The 23,538-nt window shown below is 42.4% G+C and overlaps 1 protein-coding gene across 1 annotated transcript in view; it reads left to right on the forward strand.

Annotated features, from left to right (window-relative positions):
- Positions 1 to 23,538, forward strand: part of LOC124777759 (dehydrogenase/reductase SDR family member 11-like) — a 71,355-nt gene that overhangs the window by 29,945 nt on the left and 17,872 nt on the right. The window contains exon 4 of the mRNA XM_047253261.1: positions 11,789 to 11,918. Within this exon, the coding sequence (XP_047109217.1) occupies positions 11,789 to 11,918 (130 nt within the window). The remainder of the gene's footprint in view (positions 1 to 11,788; positions 11,919 to 23,538) is intronic.

Raw genomic sequence — 23,538 nt, forward strand, 5'->3', positions numbered from 1 at the left:
TTGCACAGCGTAAGCAGGAGTTCTGGGAGAGGTATGTCTCGTCCTTGGGCTCCCATGTCTCCCCCTCGCTCGTGTGGTCCCGGATCCGGCGGATTTATGGATACCAGACCCCGATGGGTGTCCCTGGGATCTCCTTGGACGGCGCTGTCTGCACGGACGCTGCCGCCATTGCTGAACGGCTTGCCGCGCACTTTGCTAAGAGCTCTGCGACTGCATCTTATCCCCCCGCCTTTCGCTCTCTAAAGGAGCGAGCCGAGTGGACGCCGTTCTCATTCCACACGCGTCGTTCTGAAAAATACAATGCTCCTTTCAGCGAGAGGGAATTCCTCGCTGCCCTCGCCGATTGCCCTGATACAGCACCAGGACCAGACTGCATCCACGCGCAGATGCTGAAGCATCTTTCCAGGGACTGCCAGAGACGTATTCTCGCGATATTTAATCGCATTTGGAGTGGAGGCGTGTTCCCGTCGCAATGGCGAGAGGGTGTTATTGTCCCCATCTTGAAGCCCGGTGGGGACCCACTGGCGGTGGACAGCTATCGTCCCATTACCCTCACCAACGTTTTGTGCAAATTGCTCGAACGTATGGTGGGGCGGCGTTTGTGTTGGGTCCTTGAGTCGCGTGGTCTCCTCGCTCCATCCCAGGGTGGCTTCCGTCGGGGCCGGTCTGCAGCAGACAATTTGGTGCGGCTGGAATCTGCTGTCCGTACGGCCCTTGCCCGACGTCAGCATCTCGTTGCTGTATTTTTTGACCTGCGGAAGGTGTATGACACCACATGGAGGCATCACATCCTTGCTACGTTACATAACTGGGGTCAACGTGGTCAGCTCCTGGCTTTTCTTCAAACCTTTTTATTGCGCCGTTCTTTCCGGGTGCAAGTGGGTGCCACCTCTAGTTCATCTTATATACAGGAAAATGGGGTCCCACAGGGCTCGGTGTTGAGCGTCTCCTTATTTCTCGTGGCCATTAATGGTCTGGCTGCAGCCGTGGGGTCGTCGGTGTCTCCTTCTTTGTATGCCGACGACTTCTGCATCTCCTTTCGCTCCACGACTACAGGAGTCGCCGGACGCAGGCTGCAAGTAGCCGTTTGCAAGGCAGCATCATGGGCTCTGACTCACGGTTTTCAGTTCTCTGCAGCCAAGACTCGAGTTATGCAGTTCTGCAGGCGTCGGACAGTCCACCCTCATCCTGACCTTTACCTCGATGGCCACCTGCTTGAAATGGTGGACACTTGCCGCTTCTTAGGACTCGTGTTTGATGCCCGGCTCACGTGGGTTCCTCATCTTACTCAGCTGAAGCAAAAATGCTGGCGGCACCTCAACGCCCTCCACTGCCTTAGCCACACGTCTTGGGGTGCAGATCGCTGCACGCTGCTGCGATTGTACAGAGCCCTTGTGCAGTCCCGGCTTGATTATGGGAGCCTGGCCTATGGGTCTGCATCACCCTCAATGTTGAAGTTGTTAGACCCCATGCTGTGGGGTTTGGCTTGCAACTGGCGCTTTCCGTACGAGCCCCGTGGATAGTATACTGGTGGAGGCCGGGGTTCCCCCGCTGCGGATTCGCCGCCATCGACTGCTCGCCGACTATGCTGTCCACGTGCATTGCTCGCTTGGTCATCCCAATCATCGCCTGCTTTTCCCTGCCGTGGTCCTCCATCTGCCCGAACGGCGACCTAGGTCTGGGCTTTCCATAGCTGTCCGCGTCCAGTCCCTGCTGTCGGAACTGGGCTCATTCCCTCTTCTGCCTCCCTTCCGGGTCCATGCACCTACGCCTCCCTGGTGTTTGCCCCGTCCGTCCGTCCGTCTGGACTTGGCACAGGGACCCAAGGACTCGGTTCCGCCTGTGGCCCTCCGTCGCCGTTTTCTTGCACTCCTCGCCTCATTTCCGGGGTGTGAGCCTGTCTACACTGATGGTTCCCTGGTTGATGGTCGCACTGCCTACACTTTTGCTCACGCTGCTCATGTTGAACAGCGCTCCTTGCTGGCTGGCTGCAGTATTTTTACTGCAGAGCTGGTGGCCATATTGCGCGCTCTTGAGCATATGCGTTCCTGCTCAGGTACGTCCATCGTCATCTGCAGTGACTCCCTGAGCAGCCTCCAGGCCATCGACCGCTGCTATCCCTCTTCTCCTCTGGTATCCTCTATTCGGGAGTCTGTTTCCACCATTACCCGCTCTGGTCGATCGGTGGTGTTTCTTTGGACGCCAGGTCACGTTGGCATCCCGGGGAACGAACGTGTTGACAGGCTGGCCAAAGGGGCGATCGACAACCCAGCTTTGGAGATCGGCCTCACGGCTCGCGATCAGCAGCTGGTGTTGCGCCGTAAGGTGCTTGGAATGTGGTCTGTTGAGTGGCGAGGCTTGACAATGCCTAATAAACTGCAGGCTGTCAAGGAGACGACTGATGTGTGGCGCTCCTCCCTGCGGCCTTCTCGCAGGGACTCTGTAATCTTGTGTCGGCTGCGCAGCGGCCATACCTACCTGACGCACGGCCATCTTTTGCGTTAGGAGGATCCCCCCCTGTGTCGGTGTGGGTCCCGGCTGACGGTCGCCCACATTTTATTGGAGTGTCCCCGACTGCGCACCCTCCGGCAGTCTTTTAATCTCCCGGGCACTTTGCCTTTGATTTTATGCGACGATGCCTCCATGGCTGACAATGTTTTACATTTTATCTGTGGTAGTCCTTTTTATGGTTCCATTTATGGGGGTCCTCCACCTTTCCCTTTCTGTGTCTTTTGTCCTCGCGTCTCTCAATATTTGTTGCTGTTTTGGTGTGTCATCGGATGGTTGACTCTTTCCCTTTTTTTTGTTCTTGTGGTCAGTCAACCAGCCTCCAGCCATCTTCTTTTCTTCTATTTCTTTCTGTCTGGTGTTTGTCTGTACTCTTCTTTTCTGTAGTGTTCGTTGCCTAATTTGTGTTCTTTAGCGCCTGGGGGGGGGGGAGGGAGTCTCCTTCCCCTTGGGGTTTTATCTGCCCCGCGACTTTGTCTCGCCTGTTTTTGGAATGGGGGACTGATGACCTTAGCTGTTTAGTCCCCCTTAAACATACCAACAACCACCACCACCATTGGAGTGATATGAGATCCCTGATAAGTCTAGATACGACTCTGGAATCAGGTGGTCAGACAGGATCGCCTGTCATTCATGTCCACTGTGCATTCCGACTGACTTGGGCAATTCCAGCAGGACAATGTAGCAATTCTGGACGTGTGGGGTGTCACAGAGTGGCTCCAGGAACACTTCTGAGTTAAAGAACTTCCGCTGGTAAGCAAACACTCCACACAAGAACATTTTTCAGCATATTTGGGATGCCTTGCAAAGTAGTACTCCACCCCCTCGTACTCGTACGGATTTATGGACAGCCCTGCAAGGTTCATGGTGTCAGTTCAGCACCACTTTAGACAATCCGTGCCACGTGGTGTTGCGGCACTTCTGCATGCTCGTGGGGGCCCTACACGGTATTAGGCGTGTGTACCAGTTTTGTATTTTTTTCCACGTCCTAACAGGCCCTGAAATGCTGCTCTCAGGGCTCAGTATTCGTTCGCTTGTAAGTAGGCTGTTTAGGTTTTCTTATTGGTAACGCCACGTGGCGCTCTGCATGAAAATCACCGGCTGTGCTGTGTGCAGTCTGTGGCTAGTTTGCATTGTTGTCTGCCATTGTAGTGTTGGGCAGCTGGATGTTAACAGTGCATAGCGTTCGGCAGTTGGAGGTGAGCCGCCAGCAGTGGTGGATGTGGGGAGAGAGATGGCGGAGTTTTGAAATTTATAAGACTGGATGTCATGAACTGTTATATATATTATGACTATTAAGGTAAACACATTGTTTGTTCTCTATCAAAATCTTTCATTTGCTAACGATGCCTATCAGTAGTTAGAGCCTTCCGTAGTTTGAATCTTTTATTTAGCTGGCAGTAGTGGCGCTCGCTGTATTGCAGTAGTTCGAGTAACGAAGATTTTTGTGAGGTAAGTGATTTGAGAAAGGTATAGGTTATTGTTAGTAAGGGCCATTCTTTTGTAGGGATTATTGAAAGTTAGATTGCGTTGCGCTAAAAAATATTGTGTCAGTTTAAGCACAGTCATGTATAATTGTTCAAAGGGGACGTTTCACGCTGAGTACAGGTTTGGCGACCCCTGAACTGCGGACTGGTAAACGTTGTCAGTCCTTTGTCTCCGTGAGCTCTGGGCATGTTTCATCAACCATCACGCGGCGCCACAATAGAACTTTGTGTGTCACAGGGAACTGGGATTGTCGCTTGACTGCCCAGATCATGAAGATGGGACAAACCTCTACAATAATAAAAAAAACCTCAGTCTCAAGCTGCGCTGTGCACTGATGAGATGCATGGCCTGTTAAGGTGGAGCAGTCATTGATGGGCAACCTCTGGGGAACCTCCCACACCTCAGTTGTATAATGCTTACCTAGGGACATGGGGCTCTGTCTAGGTGACTTATTTCCCTAGCTACTCGTGGGACTAACCAAATAACAACGCTCATGTAGCCCATCCCACACACTGTGGTTACATAGTATTTGTCACTGAATAATAACAGAATGCATGCTGCTGGTGAGAATGTGTTTTTGAATGTGAAGCGACAAGAGGGCAGCTTAGAGAAGGCATCGCTTTTTTATATTCAGAAAGGTTTAGAGGGCATTGCAGTCACTATGAAATCGGTGAACTGGTTGCGTTAAGGATACGCTGTTAATTGTAACAGCTAGTTTCCAATAAGTCAGCATCCTCCGGTAAGATAAGTACCTTGGGGAATATGCCACAGAAACGGAGTTACAAAACACCTTGAACTAAAACGAAGGTGTTGAGACCTGTAGTGATCTACGTTCCCAAGGAGTTATTGGGAGATGAGTGGGCTCAGGAAGCAATCGTTGATAGGCTAAATATACTGAATAGAATGGATGAAAGTCTCATAAAATCTGATTCCTTCATCTCACTTTCAACAGCAAGCATATTGAGACAGATTTCGTTTGCCTGAGTGTCAGAATGTAAGATGGTGTGCCCAAAGCACTAAGTGTGGAACCACTTAGGCCACTTGTGTCCATCCATGATGGAGTTGGTTACTGCTCCCCTCTGAAGTGTGTAAATTGCTCTGGGGTCACTTTGTGTGGAGTAGCAACATCAGTGTCTTCCTTGAAGAAAGAAAAAAACAGGAGTAAAACATTGAAACGCATCCCATATGCTGACCGCAAGAAAATCTACAAGGGCATTTAGCCTCCCTCATACACTACGTCTTTTACTTCAGCCATTAAAAATTCTCTTTCAACAGCAAAAGCTTCTTCACAGACAGAGGTTGCCAGTGTTAGCATTAATACCTGCGTTTGTCAGTGTATGAAACAACTGCAGCTTGATATAAAGCCCTTAGTTCTCCTGTGAATCTCAGATAAAGCAATCCGAGACAGGTGGGCAATTCTCTGATGGTATGAATGCTGTTCGATAGCAGATAACCTCCCAGCCTTTAGATTCGCGTGAGCGAAGGCTCAACGCGTAATGGAGGAGAGGAAGGAAAGGTCACGGCAATCGTTCCTAGACTCGATCAACCGTTCCACTTGTTCTACAGAAGTATGCTTACTGGGAATCCTCCAGATGGCTTCACAGAGTTGTTCACCAGTAGCAGCAGTGTTGAAACATGTGTGTCTCCAAACAACGCCCAGACACTTTCCTAAGAGGATGGCAGACCCTTTTGCAGAACTACAGCCACTGCCAGCCAGGATCCGGTTTTTCACTGCTATCGTGCTACCGTACAAGTTGTACTGTTCAGAACTGTTGGATCTGAAATCAAACTACACTTTATCCATGTCAGAGGGGGAATCTGCAGGCGATATCACGAGGTTCGGAAAGTGCCGTCACGGCCAAACCCAGAACAACATGGTTCGACACTTGTCATTCGAGTGATACCTTTCCTCATACCAGGAAAGGATCACACATGTCCCAATAGTTACCGGAGCGTCATCTCAACAAGCCCTGGAGTGCATGGTTAACCGTCACGTAGTCTAGTTGTTTGAGAATGGCTGAGGAGTTATCTGGTCTCTGTGTTAACTCTGGAGATTTCGGTTCACTGTCATGGTTACCACACCTGTGGGACTGAAAGCCAGAATCCAGAAAGCACTAAATATTGTGAAGTGCCTTAGTCACAGGTCTTCTGGAGCAGACAGGGCACGTCTGCTCCAGTTTTACATGGCTTTTGTGCGTTCATGGCTAGACTTTGGATGCACAGTGTATGGGATCAGCGAGATCTCCTTATATGAAGATTACTGATGCTGTTCACCATGAGTGGATTAGGCTGGCCACAGGTGCTAACAGCTCCATACCCAGTTTCTGTGCTGAGGATGGGGTACCACCACTCACCATCTGGCAACAGTTCCTCTTGGAGCTGCGAGTAACATAGGCCTGATGCACCGAATTCTCCTGCGTATTATACTGCTACTTGTCCACTTCTGGATCGCCTTTTCTCCAATCGTCGACAAGCAATCATGCTAATTGGGATCTGCGTGCAGCACGTGCTGGAGTCGATTTGTATGGGGTATATACAACCCCAAACCTAGGGTCTTAATCGCCTGTCGCCATGGTTACTGCAGTGGCTCAGAGTAATTTTAGATTTGGTGAAGTACAGGAGAAACTGCACTTCTGCTTCTGTCTTCAATGCGATATCTTGTGAAATTTTAAATGAGGGTCCCAACTATGTCTTTACAGATGGGTCTCAACAGGGGGATTGCGTTGGTCACTTATTTTCCCGGACTGTCTCCTCGAGGTCTGACTGCCTCGAGAATTATATGCGCGGAATTATATGCGATCTTGCGGGCACTGGAGTAGATGAGACGTTCTTGAAGTGCTAATTTCCGTAGCTGTTCCGATTCTCTGAGTGTTTGTTACTTCATTCTCTACAATTGTACCCAGCCGATAAAGTAGCCCAGAATATCAGGACAGCCTCCTCCAACTACAACGGATGGGGAAGGTGGTGTCTTTCTGCTGGGTGCTATAATGCATGAGTATTGCAGGGAACGAAAGGGCGAATCTGGCAACCAAGGAGGCGTGTTGTGATCCTAAGTTAGTTCAAAGTGCCATTCCACTACATGCTAAAACCTAGCTGCTGTGGTACAGAGTCTTGCGTCACTGAAAGTATGAATAGCTGGAAGCTCCGTCTAGCAAAGCCCACAACGCGCCTGTGGCGCACCTTTTTTAAGCCACAAAGACGGGATGAGGCCCTCCTCGCACGTATTTGCATTGGTCACAGCGCTATGACGTATGACGTCTTGCTCCGGCCGGAAGAGACTCCAATGTATGGTGCTTGTGGTGGACTGATTACTGTACAGGGTGTCCCAAAAAGAATGACCAGATTTTAACTTGTAATAATATTGAGACAAATGCAACTAGGTAACTCAAACAGCGCTAGATGTAATCGGCATGGTCTAGAGTTTCAGAAAAAAATCCGCTAGATGTCGCTACGAGCGCTGACCTGGAGCGTGCAGCCTGTCTCGCGCAATATGGCGTCCGCGCAACAGAAGGCGTATTATCTTATTGAATTTAGTCGTACTCAATCAGTGATCGCAGTTCAGCAGGCGTTTCATATTCGATTTCGTGCTAAAGCACCATCACCAAAGAACATTCGACGTTTTTCGAACAGTTTGAAGAAACAGGGTGCCTCTGTAAAGGCAAAAGTCCTGGCCGGCCACGAGTTCCTGAACAAACAGTGGAACAAATCCGACAAGCATTTGAGCGAAGCCCCCGCAAGTCTACGCGTCGTGCTAGCCGAGAACTTGCGTTACCTCGCACAACAGTGTGGCGTGTGTTACGGCGTCGTTTGGCCCACAAAACATACTGATTGCAACTGGTACAAGCTCTTCGAGATACTGACAAAATGAAGCGAGTGGACTTTAGCAATGCTATTCTAGAGGACATGGAAGATGACATTTTTATGTCACGATTGGTATTATGTAATGATGCAACTTTCCATATTAGCGGTAAGGTTCACTATCGTAATGTGCGTATATGGGGGCTAGAAAATCCTCATGAATCAATTGGACACAAAGGGGTTCACCAAAAGTGAATGTTTTTTGTGCTGTTTCGCAAAGCAAGGTTTATGAGCCCTACTTTTCTATCTTGCAATGCCACATAACTGGTCGTTCCCACAACTTGACGCTGACAATTTCATCTGTCAGCAAGACGGAGCACCAACGCACTGGCACAAAAACGTGTGCAGTTTCCTCAATGCCAACGTACCCCAATGTTGGATAGGGCGTACAGGGCTACGAGACCAGGCTTTACACTCTTGGTCTCCTAGGTCCCCTGACTTAACACTATGCTTAACATACCCCCACAGGAAGAAATCACAATGTGTTTACGTTCCTCCCTTACCTCGTGACATTGTAAGATTGCAAGGTGTCTTCTGTCACTGATGAACTAAAAACCAGCTGCTGTAGCTTCACTCATTCCGGGATGAATTCGTCTATCGGCTAGATGTCGTCTGTGCAGCCAGTGGAGGACATACTGAACATTTATGATGGGTTTTTATAAGCTTCTCTTTTCTGAGTAATATAGTATGCAATTTGTTGGTGTTAAGCCCTTCTTCCTAATAAATAACTCTATTTAAAATCGGTTCATTCTTTTTGGGACACCCTGTACATCCTATTTTATTATGACTGTTTTAGTTTCCGACCAGAGGGCAGCGGCAGGTTTGCCAATAGATCGCCCTCTATTTTAAGTAATATTCAAATGAATGTGGTGAGAGTCTCAAGATTCTCTAATGTCCAACTTGCTTCCTAAAATTTTAGGGAGATGATTGTAAAGTGTTTACATGTTGACTAAAGCACAGGGAAAAATAAATTGGATGAGTCAATTTTTTTTATTTTTTATTTTTAGCTCTTCCATGATATTAACACTGGTTTAGTCTCAAATGTAGTACCTTTCAGACTTTGTCCATTTTCTTAAAGCGTGTGAGATGGGTGATTGTATGAGTTAATTAATTCGAGTGAGGTGTGAGTGAGTGCTTGTAATTTTATACGCTTCCTCTTCGCTGTGTGATACACACCTAACAAACTTTCGTGACATCTGGGGGCAACGGAAACCCAGTACTGCTCGAAAGTAGTGTACGTTAGAATGCTGCACAGCAGCAAATCAGCTAAAGAAAACGTTGGCCCAGTGCAATGCAATGAATAGCAACTACGATCAGCACACCATAGTTTAAGTAATTGTGTTCCGCCAAGTGCAATGCGGAGACACACGGTTACAAAATAAAACTTCAATAATTTACTGATTGATATATCGGAGACTAGCATTTAAAAACTGTATTACGAACCTGGCTTTTATCTATGACAACGATCCCTAAAAAAATTCATTTCTTGTATTAAAAAACTAGGAGTCCATGAGAGTCCCGCGCGGTTTGAGACGCCATGTCACGGACTGCGCGGTCCGACCCGCCGGAGGTTCGAGTTCTCCCTCGGGCATGGGTGTGTGTGTTGTTCTTAGCATAAGTTAGTTTAAGTAGTGTGTATGTCTAGGGACCGATGACCTCAGAGTTTGCCATGTTCAAAAGTGTGAATTCCTAAGGGACCAGAGTTAGATTTATAGACTGGCCGCCCCATTATCAATTCATTAACGTATTACAAGCCATGTGGAAAGATAATATTGCTTATCTCGTCTGGACAATCAAACAAAGCGACTCAGATCAATAAAGTAGAACTGTACTGAAAATGTGCGTTTTAGAAATTCATCATAAATTACGCACGAGCCAGATATGCAGTGGTAACATTACCTGAGCCGGCCGCTGTTCGCAGGTTCGAATCCTGCCTTGGGCATGGACGTGTGTGATGTGCTTAAACCTAACTAACTTAAGTAGTAATAAGTCTAGGAGTCTGATGACCTGAGATGTTAAGTTCCATAGTGCTTAGAGCCATTTGAACCATTTGAATAGTAGCTGATTATCTTCACACTTCTGAAAGCAATCTTTACAAAACTGTATTTCCAGAAAATCAACGTCCTCTGCATTTGCATCTCTGTGTTCTGCTAATTATTCCCAGACTGCTCAGCAGCGTGATCGGTACGAGATTCGAATGCTCTATAGGCAGCGACAACAATACTGACAACCAAACACCATTTTACTTGTACTGGAACCTCTGTGGCGTAACATGTCTACCATTAAAAGCTTCCGTCTGAAAAAGTATCCGGCGTACAAGTACGACCCATCGAATAAAAAGAGGAACATCACTTTCATCACACACCAAAAACAAGCTAGAAACCTTACGGAGTCAACCAGCATATTTGTTCCTCCTACGTTCATCTGGTGAAAACACCACGAAGGTAAAATTAGAGAATAGTTCTTCCATACGATTGAAACAGAAAAATGGGAAAGTAGCAGTACCGTCCGCCAAACACCATGAGATGGGATGAGAAGTTCCGCCTTATGCAAAACGCCTTGTGTGGTGTCTTGCATAAGGAGGAACTTCTCAGCCCATTTTCTTAGCAAGCACGGAGACGACAAGAAGAACTGCACCACAAGATGATTACCATGAGATGGCTCGTGAAGTGAAGTGTAGGTGCAGATATGGAGCGCAGGCCATTCTTTTTCTGTTGGCAATTTTTTCCGTTTGTGGGTGACCTTGTGTTTCAAAGGATCCGGAGGTGAGGGGGCGAAGTAGGAACAGAACACTTTGGCAGCCATCTCGCACACTGACAGCCGCTTGTAAGGTTTGCACTCGTTAACAACCGCAACATTAGCCAAAATTGTACGGCAATCAATGGACTGTTACACGAGTATAGATTGTCAATCAGATCCTGATTTTCACACAGCACTTCGCTGTAGATAATAGCATCGCTTGCAAAAAGTCTGAGCTCTCTACGTGTATTAATGATATCTGCCATGTTATCAGCAGACAGAATTAACAGCCTCAATACGTTGCCCTGGATCACGCGTGAAATTACTTGTACAACCTGCCGATGGTTCCTCCCCAATCAAAATAACAATCTATGATCTCCCTACCAAGCAATCCTCAATCCACTCACACATTTTGCTTGATACCCCACATGGTCATGTTTTTGTTAATAAGCGTTTTTGTGGTATTGAGTGAAATGCTTCTGGCTTTCAGTGGGCCACGTGAGGAAAGTGAAATAGACCTCAGAGTTCAGACTTAAGACACTAAGAGTATACAACAGATGCATTTCAAGAATTTCGGACGGTAATTTTGTGGAATACTTATTTCACCCTTCCTGTAGACAGGTCGGACGTGTGATTTCTTAAAACTATTGGACACAGTTCCTCATTTGAGTGATCTACAATATACAATAATTGAAAGACATGATGGTTCATCTGCAAATTCTTTGTAGAATTTTGAAGGGATTACAACAGGCCCTGAGATAATATTAAGTTTTACCGACTTCAGTTGCTTGCCAGCACAAGTGACGGTAATATCTATTTCATTCATACTTGCAATGGTGCGAATTAGACTGGGGCATTACTCCTGGGATTTCCTTAATAAAGCAAAATTTGAAAACTTCCTGCTTTTCCTTTCTTACCTTCAGTTTCGGCTCCTACGTCCACCGTCAGTGTCTGGAGAGTAACTTTGGTACCACTGACATCGAAAGCTCAGTGCACTCTGGTCACATTTACAAGCTAAGGTTCTGCTGAGTTACTCATTGAACGCTTCACGCATTATCCTTTTGAGAGCGAAATGTTTGCCATTCTGGACTGTCAATCCATGCCCCTATGCTTTGTTTTATATCTACTGTGTTATTTGCGTCTGGTGAATGTTTCTATACGACTATTAAAAGGTATATATGTCTCTGTTTATCAGCCTCGCGTCCCATGTGCCAGTAAATGACTCTGGGAACTCGATATACTTTGCTAGCAAGGTGGCTGTGAAGGCACTGCTCGAAGGATTGAGAAAGGACTTGGTTGCAAGGAAAAGCAACATACGAGTTGGAGTGAGTATAGTTCAGTACTGCACACTATAAATACTAGAGTTTACAAGAAGTGTATGAGTTACCTTTTCTGCCTTCTTATTTTTAATGAATAGATCTATATTTTTGAGGTCAGCTGATGTAGACTTTTCTAAAGGTATCAATACCTTCCTTTAGCGCCTTTTAATGATATGCAATACATTAAACATTATAACAGAACGCTCCCTTTTTGGCTTGCCACGTGCTCATAGGATCACGTTAGGAAAGCCATTAAACATAAACTTCACTTTCACGTTTATATTAACGATATAATTCAAACAGTTTCAATGTTTCGAAGTTCGAGGTTTACCTAGGGGAAAGTTCCAGCAATGGGGTAATTGACAAGAACACCTTAGTACCCCGTCACATTCCAGAACATTGAATTTTTATACACTTAGTAGTGCCACCTTAATAGATGTACAGAGTATAATAATGCCAGTGTATAAAATTAAGAAAACCACGCCAATATATATTAGGTATCATTAAATGACATGCCTTTTTATTGTTTACAAAACTGTTTCCATCACACATTTTATGTGCAGCCACCTGCGTTTAAACTGAAACAGCTTCATTTTATTTATTGCAGTTTGTGATCAACACTGTGAGTCAAAAAGCAAATAAAACAGTGCACTTACGACCTTCAAAAGGCGGCCGTTGTGGCCGAGCGGTTCTAGGCGCTTCAGTCTGGAACCGCGCGACCGCTACGGTCGCAGGTTCGAATCCTGCCTCGCGCATATATGTAGTTCTAAGTTCTAGGGGACTGATGACCTCAGATGTTAAGTCCCATAGTCCTCAGAGCCATTCGAACCATTTTGAATCTTCAAAATGAAATCGCATTCGGGAGTACGATGGTTCAAACCTGCGTCCGGCCATCCTGATTTAAGTTAGCCGTGATTTCCCTAGATCGCTTCAGACAAATGTTGGGATGGTTCCTTCGAAAGGGCACAGCCGACTTCCTTCCCTAATCCGATGGGACCGATGGCCTCACTGTTAGGTTGGTTGATTTGGGAGAGGGAACCAATCAAAATGGATTATATGATCAGTGGTGTACTGTTGTTTTGTTCAAATGACAGTTTAACACTTCCTGCTGATTGTTATTATCCTTTTCTCATGAATATTCTTCCAACACTCACAACTCTGAGAAATTTAGGAAACATTCATTGTGTTATCATCGTTTTTATCATCAGGATTGTTGTCAGTCTTGCTGTCTGTGGTTTTTTTCTTTGATCATCTGTCTATTGCTGATAGTAGATATATTTGAAAATTATAGTCAGTAAACACAGGATATTTACACACGTGTTGCAGATATTCCAAATTATGTTATTTTGAAAATTATTTTCTTTTGTGTGCCATATATCTTTCTCACATATTTTGAACATCTGTTATCAACATTGCAAAAGCAAGACGGAAAAGACACCTTGATTACACTTTACAAAACCATTGCACTATTTATCACGTTGAAATAGATGTGCAATGTGAAACACCAAAATTCATCTACATGTTTTGGGCCAAATAACTGAAAATGTTAATGTGGCCTATAGCATTGCTATAATTAAATATTTCCTCAGAGGTACTTCTTTGAGAAGCCATTATTTTTTTAAGTTAAAAATTGGTAGATCAATTTTTTGCTTACACACTTTGTGGATAGAATACACCACACCACAAACTATCTTTGCAGATGATCAACTTTAAAAAGTGTACTCTCTGTCACTAGCTAATTTAACAAATTTTAAATCTGGTAAATGTTTATCTACTGAGTACTACTAATTACCCTTTTTCCTTAGCCACAAGTTCGCAACTTCCTTCTCTTGTCTGTTTCTAAATATCAACACCTAGAAGTACAAAGATAATTATACCATTTCCAGAGAGAAAAGATTGATTTCGATTGAGCTTTGCAATTTCTGTTAGAAACAAGTTTTCAGTTTTTCTCTGCCAGGGATAATTTAACAAAAATGGGCAAATACTAGTATATAAATGTAAACTTATTTTTCGGACTTCATTTAATTTAAATTCTTCATGCTGTTATTTCTTGATCGAAATCAACCTTATGAGGAAAACCTAGGAAGGTAATGCCCCAGGCTGTATTCAGAAAAAGCATTCACTTTCTAGCATATATTTTAGAGAGAAGTATACAGACAAACAATACAAATGTGCGAACACAATATTACACATCTATTTTTTTTTCTCTTGTGTGGAATGTCTTTCCTGTCTCTAGTGATACTCCTGTAATATTCAGCCAGAATTGTAGGCATCTACTTTTGTTAGCGCATCCTTATGGAATGTTTCTACATTTTGGCCCGATTTATCGCTGCAACTCTCTGTGAAGAAGTCTGTGAGAGTCCAAGAAATGTACTTGTAATGACATGTTGCAGCCGTTATCTTGATAAGCGTTCATCATTAGATGGACTACGTTCTTGTAATTGCAACTACTCTTCCAAGAAGGTTACATGACACTTTCCTAAAACTTTGAAGCAGGAAACATGCGCATGGCAATCAGGCATGTTTCATAATTTCCATCTAGCTGAAGTTTCTGATCCGAGTATTTGCAAATACACCTTTTATTCTCACTGTTGAAAGATGAAGAAATTGTTCAACAAGATATGCAATTCCTCTGCCAGTTTGACCCATCGCTTTGGCAAACTGTTTAATTAATCCGAGTTTGACGTGAAGAATTGTGAGGAGGATAGCTTTGGGAGCTACCAGACTTTCGAAAGAGGGTGGAAAAAACGTTCGTCGTTAGCTTCATTAAGGCCACTTTTTTCTTTATGTAGTCACGTTTTCTGTCACCACTATCCTACTCACATAGAAAACCAGCGTATTGTGTCTACATTTATTTCATTCCAAACAACAATTACTTAAGAATCGTTGCAAATCTTTTATTTATGCTCACTGCATTTATTTAACTTGTCAATATTTGCTAAAGTTTCGTAACTTTCTTCAGCCGGACTGGCGTGTGCAATTCGAACTGTGGGCATTTTATTCCCATTGTGGAGCAATACACCCTTCGAGACATTTTCGACGTGTCTATAAACAGTCTCAACAACTCCCGTGGGCTGTATTTGAAGTCGAGTGCTTTCATTAAGCCTGCAACATCGTTGAAATACATCAGCACTCCCCCACCCCCCCTGTCCTGGTGTAGTAGGAAATAAGCGAATTTATTCGGAGAACACATTTTTATGTTGCTACTTCGGTGGAGAACATTGTATTCTTTGAACGTTGAACCAAACAGTATTGCCTTTTGTTTACTTACCCCTATGCCATGCACTAAAGCATACGAATCTACCTGTGTCAGTGTGGCGTTGAAGTACTACATCTGTCCTGGTACAGAGGACCCTATCTTTCAGGAAATGTTATATCCTCATTTCCATCCAGTTCACTGTCACCAGTGATTTGTTCATCTGAAAACTTTCAGAGGTTGGTACAGGACTTCGTGCAGAAGGTAGGTCCGATAATCAACGCACGTTTTTCATTTCACGGTTGTTACTGCCAGAATATTCATTACACAGAAATAACAATCTGAGATACAGTCTTTTGATGTTATGTTCTCCGTACCACAGGCACAGCAACTAACATACCTTTTCCTTTTTCCTTTCTGCCAGTTAATAATTTACGACGACGGGTTGTGTAATTACGCAAGGTGTCGTAGGAGGAATGGGCAGTTTTCACGAATATGACAGCTCCGATTATTCGAACAAGAAATTATGGTAAACATGGCTTCTAAAGTGAACAACTTAAGAGTTACGAACTCTTTTTCACCATTGCTACTGTGAAGCACATGACCGCTACTTGATGAGTGCTCACAGCTCATAAAGTGTGCAGTTTAGAGCCCATTTCTTGCAAATGTGAGGTCTTCACAAATGTAATAGGAATTGTCATGAACACGTGGACCACAGCGCCAACGAGACATTTCCTGGGTAAACAATATACTAACGTATTTTTCATTTAACTCACGCAATATAAAACATTCCTATTTACTCTATTACTCCTGAGTAAATTACTTGTCATTTCTTGTATTCCAAAAAAATAAAAAATAAAAAAACGGAACTTATCACTTCAAACACAGTATCACTTGAGACTTCTTGACAGTGTCTAGGAGGTTAGGTCTGATGAAATTCGTATTTATGAGGGTACACAATAGCAATTGGAGTACGGACATGCGAATATCAAAACAACTGTTATAAATGCCGAAATTAATATTGCAAACTATTATTTACAAAATGTTTCTCTATTTACCACAAATAATGGCTTTCTTATTATTATTATGTGCGATTCGACCCATACGGATCACGCAAAGCTTTTCCAATTCAATTTTTTAATTCTCCAAACTTCTCTCATTCTTTCCCCATGAATTCTCTTTCTTTCCTCTGTCCATTTTGTCCCCTGTCTCTTGCAAACTTCATTCTCGGGTTGTACTTTCCAACTATTGATTTTTTGCCTGTATACATTTCTGTTTATAACTTCTGAAGAATTTATTTGTGCATTTGCTAGATCTGTTTTGGTTTCTTTTATCCAGGGTATGGTTTTCAATTTTTCAATGTATATTAAAATTTTGTGGGAGAGTCTGGGTGTTGGGAGTCTGTGGATATGACCGTAAAATTTTAGTCTTCTTTTCCGGATGTCTGCGGCGAGGTTAGATAATTTTTCTGTAGTTTTCCGAGACTGTAACCTGTATCCATCTTCAGTTCTTTTTGGGCCAAGAATCTTTCTGATAATTTTTCGTTCCTCTTTCAGGATGCCTTCCAGGTCGCCTTTTCTATGGAGTGTGAGTGTTCCGCTGGCATATAGTGCTTCGGGCTTGATTACTGTATTGTAGTGTCGTATTTTTGAGTGAATGGAGAGACACTTTTTATTGTAGATGTTGTGGGTTTTCCAGTATGCTCTTTTCAGTTTTTGCAGTCGAACTTTTTGTGCAGTTTTCTCTCCCCCTGTGGGTTCTAGGACCTCGCCTAAGTAAAGAATGGAACTCTCTCAATTTGTCCATATTTTGTAGTCAGTTTTTGAGTTTCAAATTTTGAGCAGATGAATTTGGTTTTTTGGAAGGAAATTTGTAGCCCAACTTTTTCGGCGCATTCTTTGAGAATGTCTATCTGTTTAATTGCTGTGGTCTCATTTTCTGCTAGAATGGCCACGTCATCTGCAAATGCCAAGCATGAAATTTTAATACCATCTTTCGATCTTCCTAGTTGTATAGGCTTCCAGTAATTTTGATTCTTCAGTTCTTTTTCCCATTCTCGGATGACTTTGACTAAGACAGGGTTGAAGAGGAGTGGAGGCAAGCCGTCACCTTGTCTGACGCCGGTTTTGATCAGGAAGGGCTCTGATATTTCACCCAGGAATTTTATCTTAGAAGTTGTGTTTGTGAGCGTTTCTTTGATAAGGTGTTGGGTTTTCGGATCGAGTCCTAGCTCCTCAAGGATAATAAAGAGAGATTGCCTATCGATTGAATCATAAGCCTTTGCGAAATCAACAAAGGAACAAATGATTGGACTGTTTCTGACTGCTTTGTATTTTAGTGTTGTCTTCAAATTGAAAATTTGTTCTGCACAGGATCGGTGAGGGCGAAAGCCAGCTTGGTATTCACCAATACTGTGTTCGAGTTGTTCTTGTGTTCGTTGAAGAAGACAAGCTGAGAGGATTTTATAAGTGACTTGGAGAAGGGAGATTCCTCGATAGTTGTTTATATCTGCCATGTCTCCCTTTTTATGCAGTGGATGAATTAGGGCGCGTTTCCAATCTTCTGGTAGTTTTTCTGTCTGCCAAATGTCTGTGATGATTTGAGTGAGTTCTTTGAGGGAATTTGGTCCAAGATTTTTAAGTAGTTCTGCAGTGATATTATCTTCTCCGGATGCCTTGTTGTTTTTCAGTCTATGAATATGTCTTTGGATCTCCTCTAGTGTAGGTGGTGGGGATTCTGGATTTGTGTAGACAGCAGTTTCTTGAGGGAATCTTGAAGAAGGTTCAGGGCAATTGAGGAGTCCGGAAAAGTATCTCGCCAGCTCCTCACAATTTTCCCGATTTGTGAGCGCTAGTTTTCCATCTGGTTTTCTGAAACATAGATTTCGTGAGCCGTATCCATTGATTCTCCCAGCAAAGGTCTTATAGAAGTCTCGTACATTATAGTTACGGAAATTTTCTTCAATAGACTCACACTGTTCCTTGAGGTACTTCCTCTTGACTTGTCTGATTGTTTTTGCCACTTGTCTTCTGGTGTTGTGAAAGTGATCTAGATTTTCTGGGGATTTTTTACTGTTATACTTCAGAATGGCTTTCTTTCTTTCTTCCAGCGCTTTTTCACATCCAGAGTCCCACCAGGGGTGTTTTGTGTTCTTTTTCAATGGGATCAGTTCTTTTGCCTTCTTTGTAATTTTTGTTCGAAATTTTTCCCAAGAGTCAGCTGGTTCCTTTTCCCACTCCTCCTTCAAATTGGTTTCTTTGATTGTTCGTGTGTCAAATTTCATCATGTGTGTTTTCTTCGGATAGAATTTTTTTGGGGTGAATTTCACTTTAATGCGTGTTAAGTAGTGGTCTGAGTCAATGTTCGCCCCTCTGCGGACTTGTACATCATGGATCTCTTTCTGTACGAAATAGGAGATGGCAATGTGGTCAATCTGATATTCGCCGATCTCTTGTATGGGGGACCTCCAGGTCTTTTGTTTTCTAGGTTTTTTTCTCAAAGACGTAGACATAATTTTTAGATTATTTTGTTGACATAGTTCAATAACCCTCAGTCCGTTTCTGTTGGTGAATCTGTGTGCTGGATATTTTCCTACAGTTTTTTGGTGTTCTTTCTCTCTGCCAATTTGTTCATTGAAATCTCCCATTAAGATTTTGATATCATCCCGGGGAATTTTGGCCATTACATCTTCAAGTTTAGTCCAGAATTTTTCAGTTTGTAGTTGGCGTTTTTTGTTGTCTATGTTTGTGGGTGCATGAACATTTATCAATGTGTATTTCTTGTTAGCGCACTGGATACGCATGGTCATGAGGCGATTATTTATGGAAGAGACCTCTCTAATTGAGCCTAATATATTTCTGTGCACCGCAAATGCCATGCCCAGGAGTGGCGTACCATTGGCAATTCGTTTGTCAGTCTTGCTCTTGAAGATGCGATAGTTTCCATAGTCTATTGTATTTTCATCCGTGAATCTAGTTTCTTGTAACGCTAAGATCTTAATTTTTTGTTGGTCTAGCTCTGTTACTAAGTTGTGTAATTTTCCAGGTTGAATTAGGGTCTGAATGTTAAAGGTACCAATGTACATGGGAACCTTGGGACGAAGTTTGCTTGAGAACTCTGATCGTGATGGCCCGGGTTCCCCAGAATCCGAAAACCCAGTTGTCGTCTGTCGACGAGTGGATTGGTTACCACCTGGGGTAATTCTGTCATTACTCTCACGAATCATGATAGCTTGTAAGTTTTGGTCCAGTGTTTCCACTGGGTGTTTAGAACCAGGGATTGTCAGTTCCTGGAGCATACAATACAGCCGCACCTACTAGATGGACAGACGCTGACCTCGCTGCCGCTCGACTCGAGTACAGACGCATTGAGGATTTGGAATGTGAGATTTTTTTTCAAGGTTTTCTCCTATAGATCCGCTTTCTTATTATATATTACTGGAAAACTATCCCTGACAGGGAAAGTCTGATTCTACAAGAAATTTAGATCAGCAATTTAGATCTGAAAACACTTTTATCCCAGAAATACAAATGTTCTACAACAGTTCTCACTTATGTTACATATTTTGATTTCTATAAAATGTAACTATTCCTTATTTCGTGGAAACGTTTTCTTTCCTTAATTTGATCAAACTCTCTTAGTTACAGGCAGTCGCATTTTATTTATGAACTATTTAATCCAAATTAGCCCTATGTTATTTGTCACAGTACTTGGCTAAACCGTGATCATCATTAGAGATGGATACCTTTTTGCTTTCTAATGGTAGTAATCAGTTTGGTAAAAATAGAAAATCAGGCAGCACTGAACTGACTTTTATTTTAAATATGTGTAGTACTTACTTTCTATTCTGGTGAAACACATTTTTTCTTCATTATATAGTTATGAATCTGCTGAAAAGAACTTACAGAAGTAATCATATGATTGAGTAATCAGAACGATTAAAAACCAGAAAACGTAAAGCGGCTCAAATTACAATTTTGTACTGTCGCTTCATAGACGTCATGTCTTTCTTTAGAGGATGCAGATAATCTTTTTCCAAGAAGCTAGACATCCATCTTCAGGTAAAACATTTTTTACATGTGTCATGCCCCATTCTATACTCGAAACGAACCGGAAGACAATAGTTACTTATTTACATTAAGTAAAATTGAATAACAAAGATTGCTAAGAAATGTTGCGAAGGAAGAACGCTGTAATTTACAGTAGGATTCACATAGTCGAAAGTATGTAATTTAAGAAATGTGTAATACTTTTGCTGTAAATTTGCTACATGTTTATAGACACAAATCGATCTACAATATAGAAAAAAATTACGTTACTCTCTTAATGCATCACATTCTGCAAAGCAGAATTGCAGTCAACAGCTGAAGGATCACAGATTTAGGCTGAGAGAGTGATGCTATCACAATCAGTTTTAAAAAAGTTTTTGTACCGTAACTATGGACATCATTTTTCCTTCTGAACTCGTTAACACAATGCTTACATCACAAACTGTGAGGTACACAACTGTTTAAGAGCATCACAGCACATATATCACAAGTTGATGATAGGCAAGAACAACTTATTTATCTTACAGTATGCTTCTGTGGGATGAAAACTTCTTACAAGAAACATGAATTGAACAAATCAACATGTTTTTCTATTTTCATTTTTCTGGTTCTAGTTTTACAGATAAACAAATTGACAAAGTTGCTTAAGCACATAAAAAAGTTTCTTTTCAAATTTAAAATCTCACCAGTAAGTTTGAAGTTTCATATTCACTATAAATGTCACTAAATAGACATGAGTTACATACTGAGTGAACCAGAAGTCCACTAACAAAATTTCAGATGGTGATGAAGGATATTTTCTGAATATTGTCACTGGCGGTTGTAGCTAAAACAAATCGAATATTCAAGAGAGATGTAGGGAATTCAGTTTATTTCTTGACTTGTAGTTACACTTTGATATCTGGAGACATTCTCATCTACTTGTATCTTCATTTCTACATGACCTAAATATTTTTCCATTCTTATTGTGAATAAGGAAGGTACAATACTTGAGTGGACTTGTGGACTCCCAGTGGCCGTATTTTGTTACGTATACATTTATATCTGTAAAAACTTATTCGTTACGTCCGTTTTGTTGAAAGCAGCAACATTTGTTATGTGTGGTTGATTAACAATGCACAAGACAAAACTGAAGAAACCGTGCATGATCGTATTGTAGGTTCACAGTGTGCCTACTGAACTCTATAAACCCACAGTATTCCCATGGGCTGTTCGATCAAATATTTTGTGTTTGCTGTCCTGTACAGCTCTGCTGTATTTTATAGGAATGCCTACTCTGTGTGTGACACTGCTACAATCTCATCTCAGGGTCGTCCACTAGAACACACACACACACACACACACACACACACACACACACACACACACACACACACACACACAATTTGATCAGGTACACAGAGATTCGTTTTGTTTTCTTTTCCCAGCAGCTTTACACATTTCTCCTAGAGGTTCCGTTAATTATTATTTTTATGTGTAGTAGACGAGGTATTTGATATGCATTCATGGGATATTATGTTCTTGTTTCGGTAGTCACATATTGGTAAACAGATCTCTGTTTAAATCTGAATGGAAAAATGTTTAAGACTACAAGGTATTTTCCTCATTTTCTTTCACTCTTAGTCTATCTGTTTTACTGAAAGTAAATTTACGGAAGCAACAACATATTGTAATGTATTTCAAAATTATTCATACATAGCAGTTCCATACTATGCATTGCAATAATTATTTTACTAATTTTTACAAGAAACAGGTGGACCTCTCACTTCTCGAAAACATCCAGAAGGTTTTACAGGTGCACACTGCAGTGTGTTTTTTTGTTTTTTTGTTTTTTCATAAACTTTCTTCATTCAGTCCCCGCCAAGAAAAGTTACTGTCACTACAGGTTCAGTTAGTTTATCGTCATAACTTCAAATGTCAGCTTTCAGCTTTTAAATTGCACATCAGTTGTTTTGAAACTGTCACGTATACTTTTTCCCCTCGCTATCTTGAAATTGCTATCAACCCTGATTCTGACAAATATCAGTATATTTTAAGACTTACGCAACCAGCACAAATACTGATCTGATTACAGTGTGGATATTAGACGTAATTTGATTTGTTCCAAATAGTTTAGACAGTTGCCTTGCAATTAATTTATGGAACATCGAACTAACACGGTAAGGTCCTCCGTCGAAATAATCGTGGCACAGTGAGGTAAAAGTTACCATAAACTGGCGCCTTGATGTAAATTAGTAAGCATCACTTTCTTATTTTGAAGAACTTGATATTGTCAAGAATGTGAAAAGCGTTTTCAGCTTACAGTGCAACCTTTGTCTAGATCGCGAATTTATAAAATGGTATGACTATGATTGTTAGCACAATCGAAGCTATTCTGACCTAAAATGTACAGAAAAAATATTGTTCATATGAAGTTCAGTTCAAGTCAGGAAGAGGACCATCGCGAGGTGTTTTACAGCGTTAGGAGAAAACTGAACAATTACGCTCCTCCTTTATTACTACCTCAAGTCTCCCTCATATCCCACCCCTTCTCCACTCTCAACAACATCCAACGGAACAACAACAGGAATTGTTATACTTTTAATCATTGAATTAAGGTTATCAGACGTCCTCATTTTCCGAGGTCAGTCCTCAAATTTAATTCTCCGTACTCAGTCTTTGTCCTCATCAATTCTAAAGTAACTAAGAATGTGAGGATATTTATTATCTTCAATTTTTGAAATTTCTAGAATAAGTAAAATATGTAGCATTTTCTTTCTATTTTAAACTAGAGCTAAACTGAATATACCACTGCAACGAAATTCAACATAAATATAGTTATTAGTCCATTTTCTTCCAAAAAATAAAATAAAGGTGTGGAACTACGTATTTTCTGTTGTGAATGAATTTCTCCTTCAATTTAGAAACTGCTATAATCGCAGGAGATATGCTAAAGCATCAACTGTCTTCAGGACAATTGTGGTTTTATTTCGTTTCTGTTTTACTTGAAATATTTGTATAATGAGGAATAAATATCATTTTTTCAGCTCCCACTTTCTTGCGATTACGTAAATAAATGACGTCTTGTTTCCCTATTCTGTTGACAGTAGTTTAACTTTTATTAGCTGCCCTGGTGGTGGAGTCCTCTGAGCTGGCTTCTGATCATTCGCACCCTGAGATGGGTGCTGGTTTGAAACCCTGTGAGGCATGGATGTGTTTGTCAAAATGCATTGGCTCTCTTCCTTCATCGAGTCAGTGGCCCTAAAATAGGAATGGGTGGTAGCTCATAGCCCTTGAGTTGGCTAAATGGCTCTGAGCACTATGGGACTCAACTGCTGAGGTCATTAGTCCCCTAGAACTTAGAACTAGTTAAACCTAACTAACCTAAGGACATCACACACAT

This window comes from Schistocerca piceifrons, chromosome 2, assembly GCF_021461385.2.
Source record: "Schistocerca piceifrons isolate TAMUIC-IGC-003096 chromosome 2, iqSchPice1.1, whole genome shotgun sequence".
Classification (NCBI taxonomy): domain Eukaryota; kingdom Metazoa; phylum Arthropoda; class Insecta; order Orthoptera; family Acrididae; genus Schistocerca; species Schistocerca piceifrons.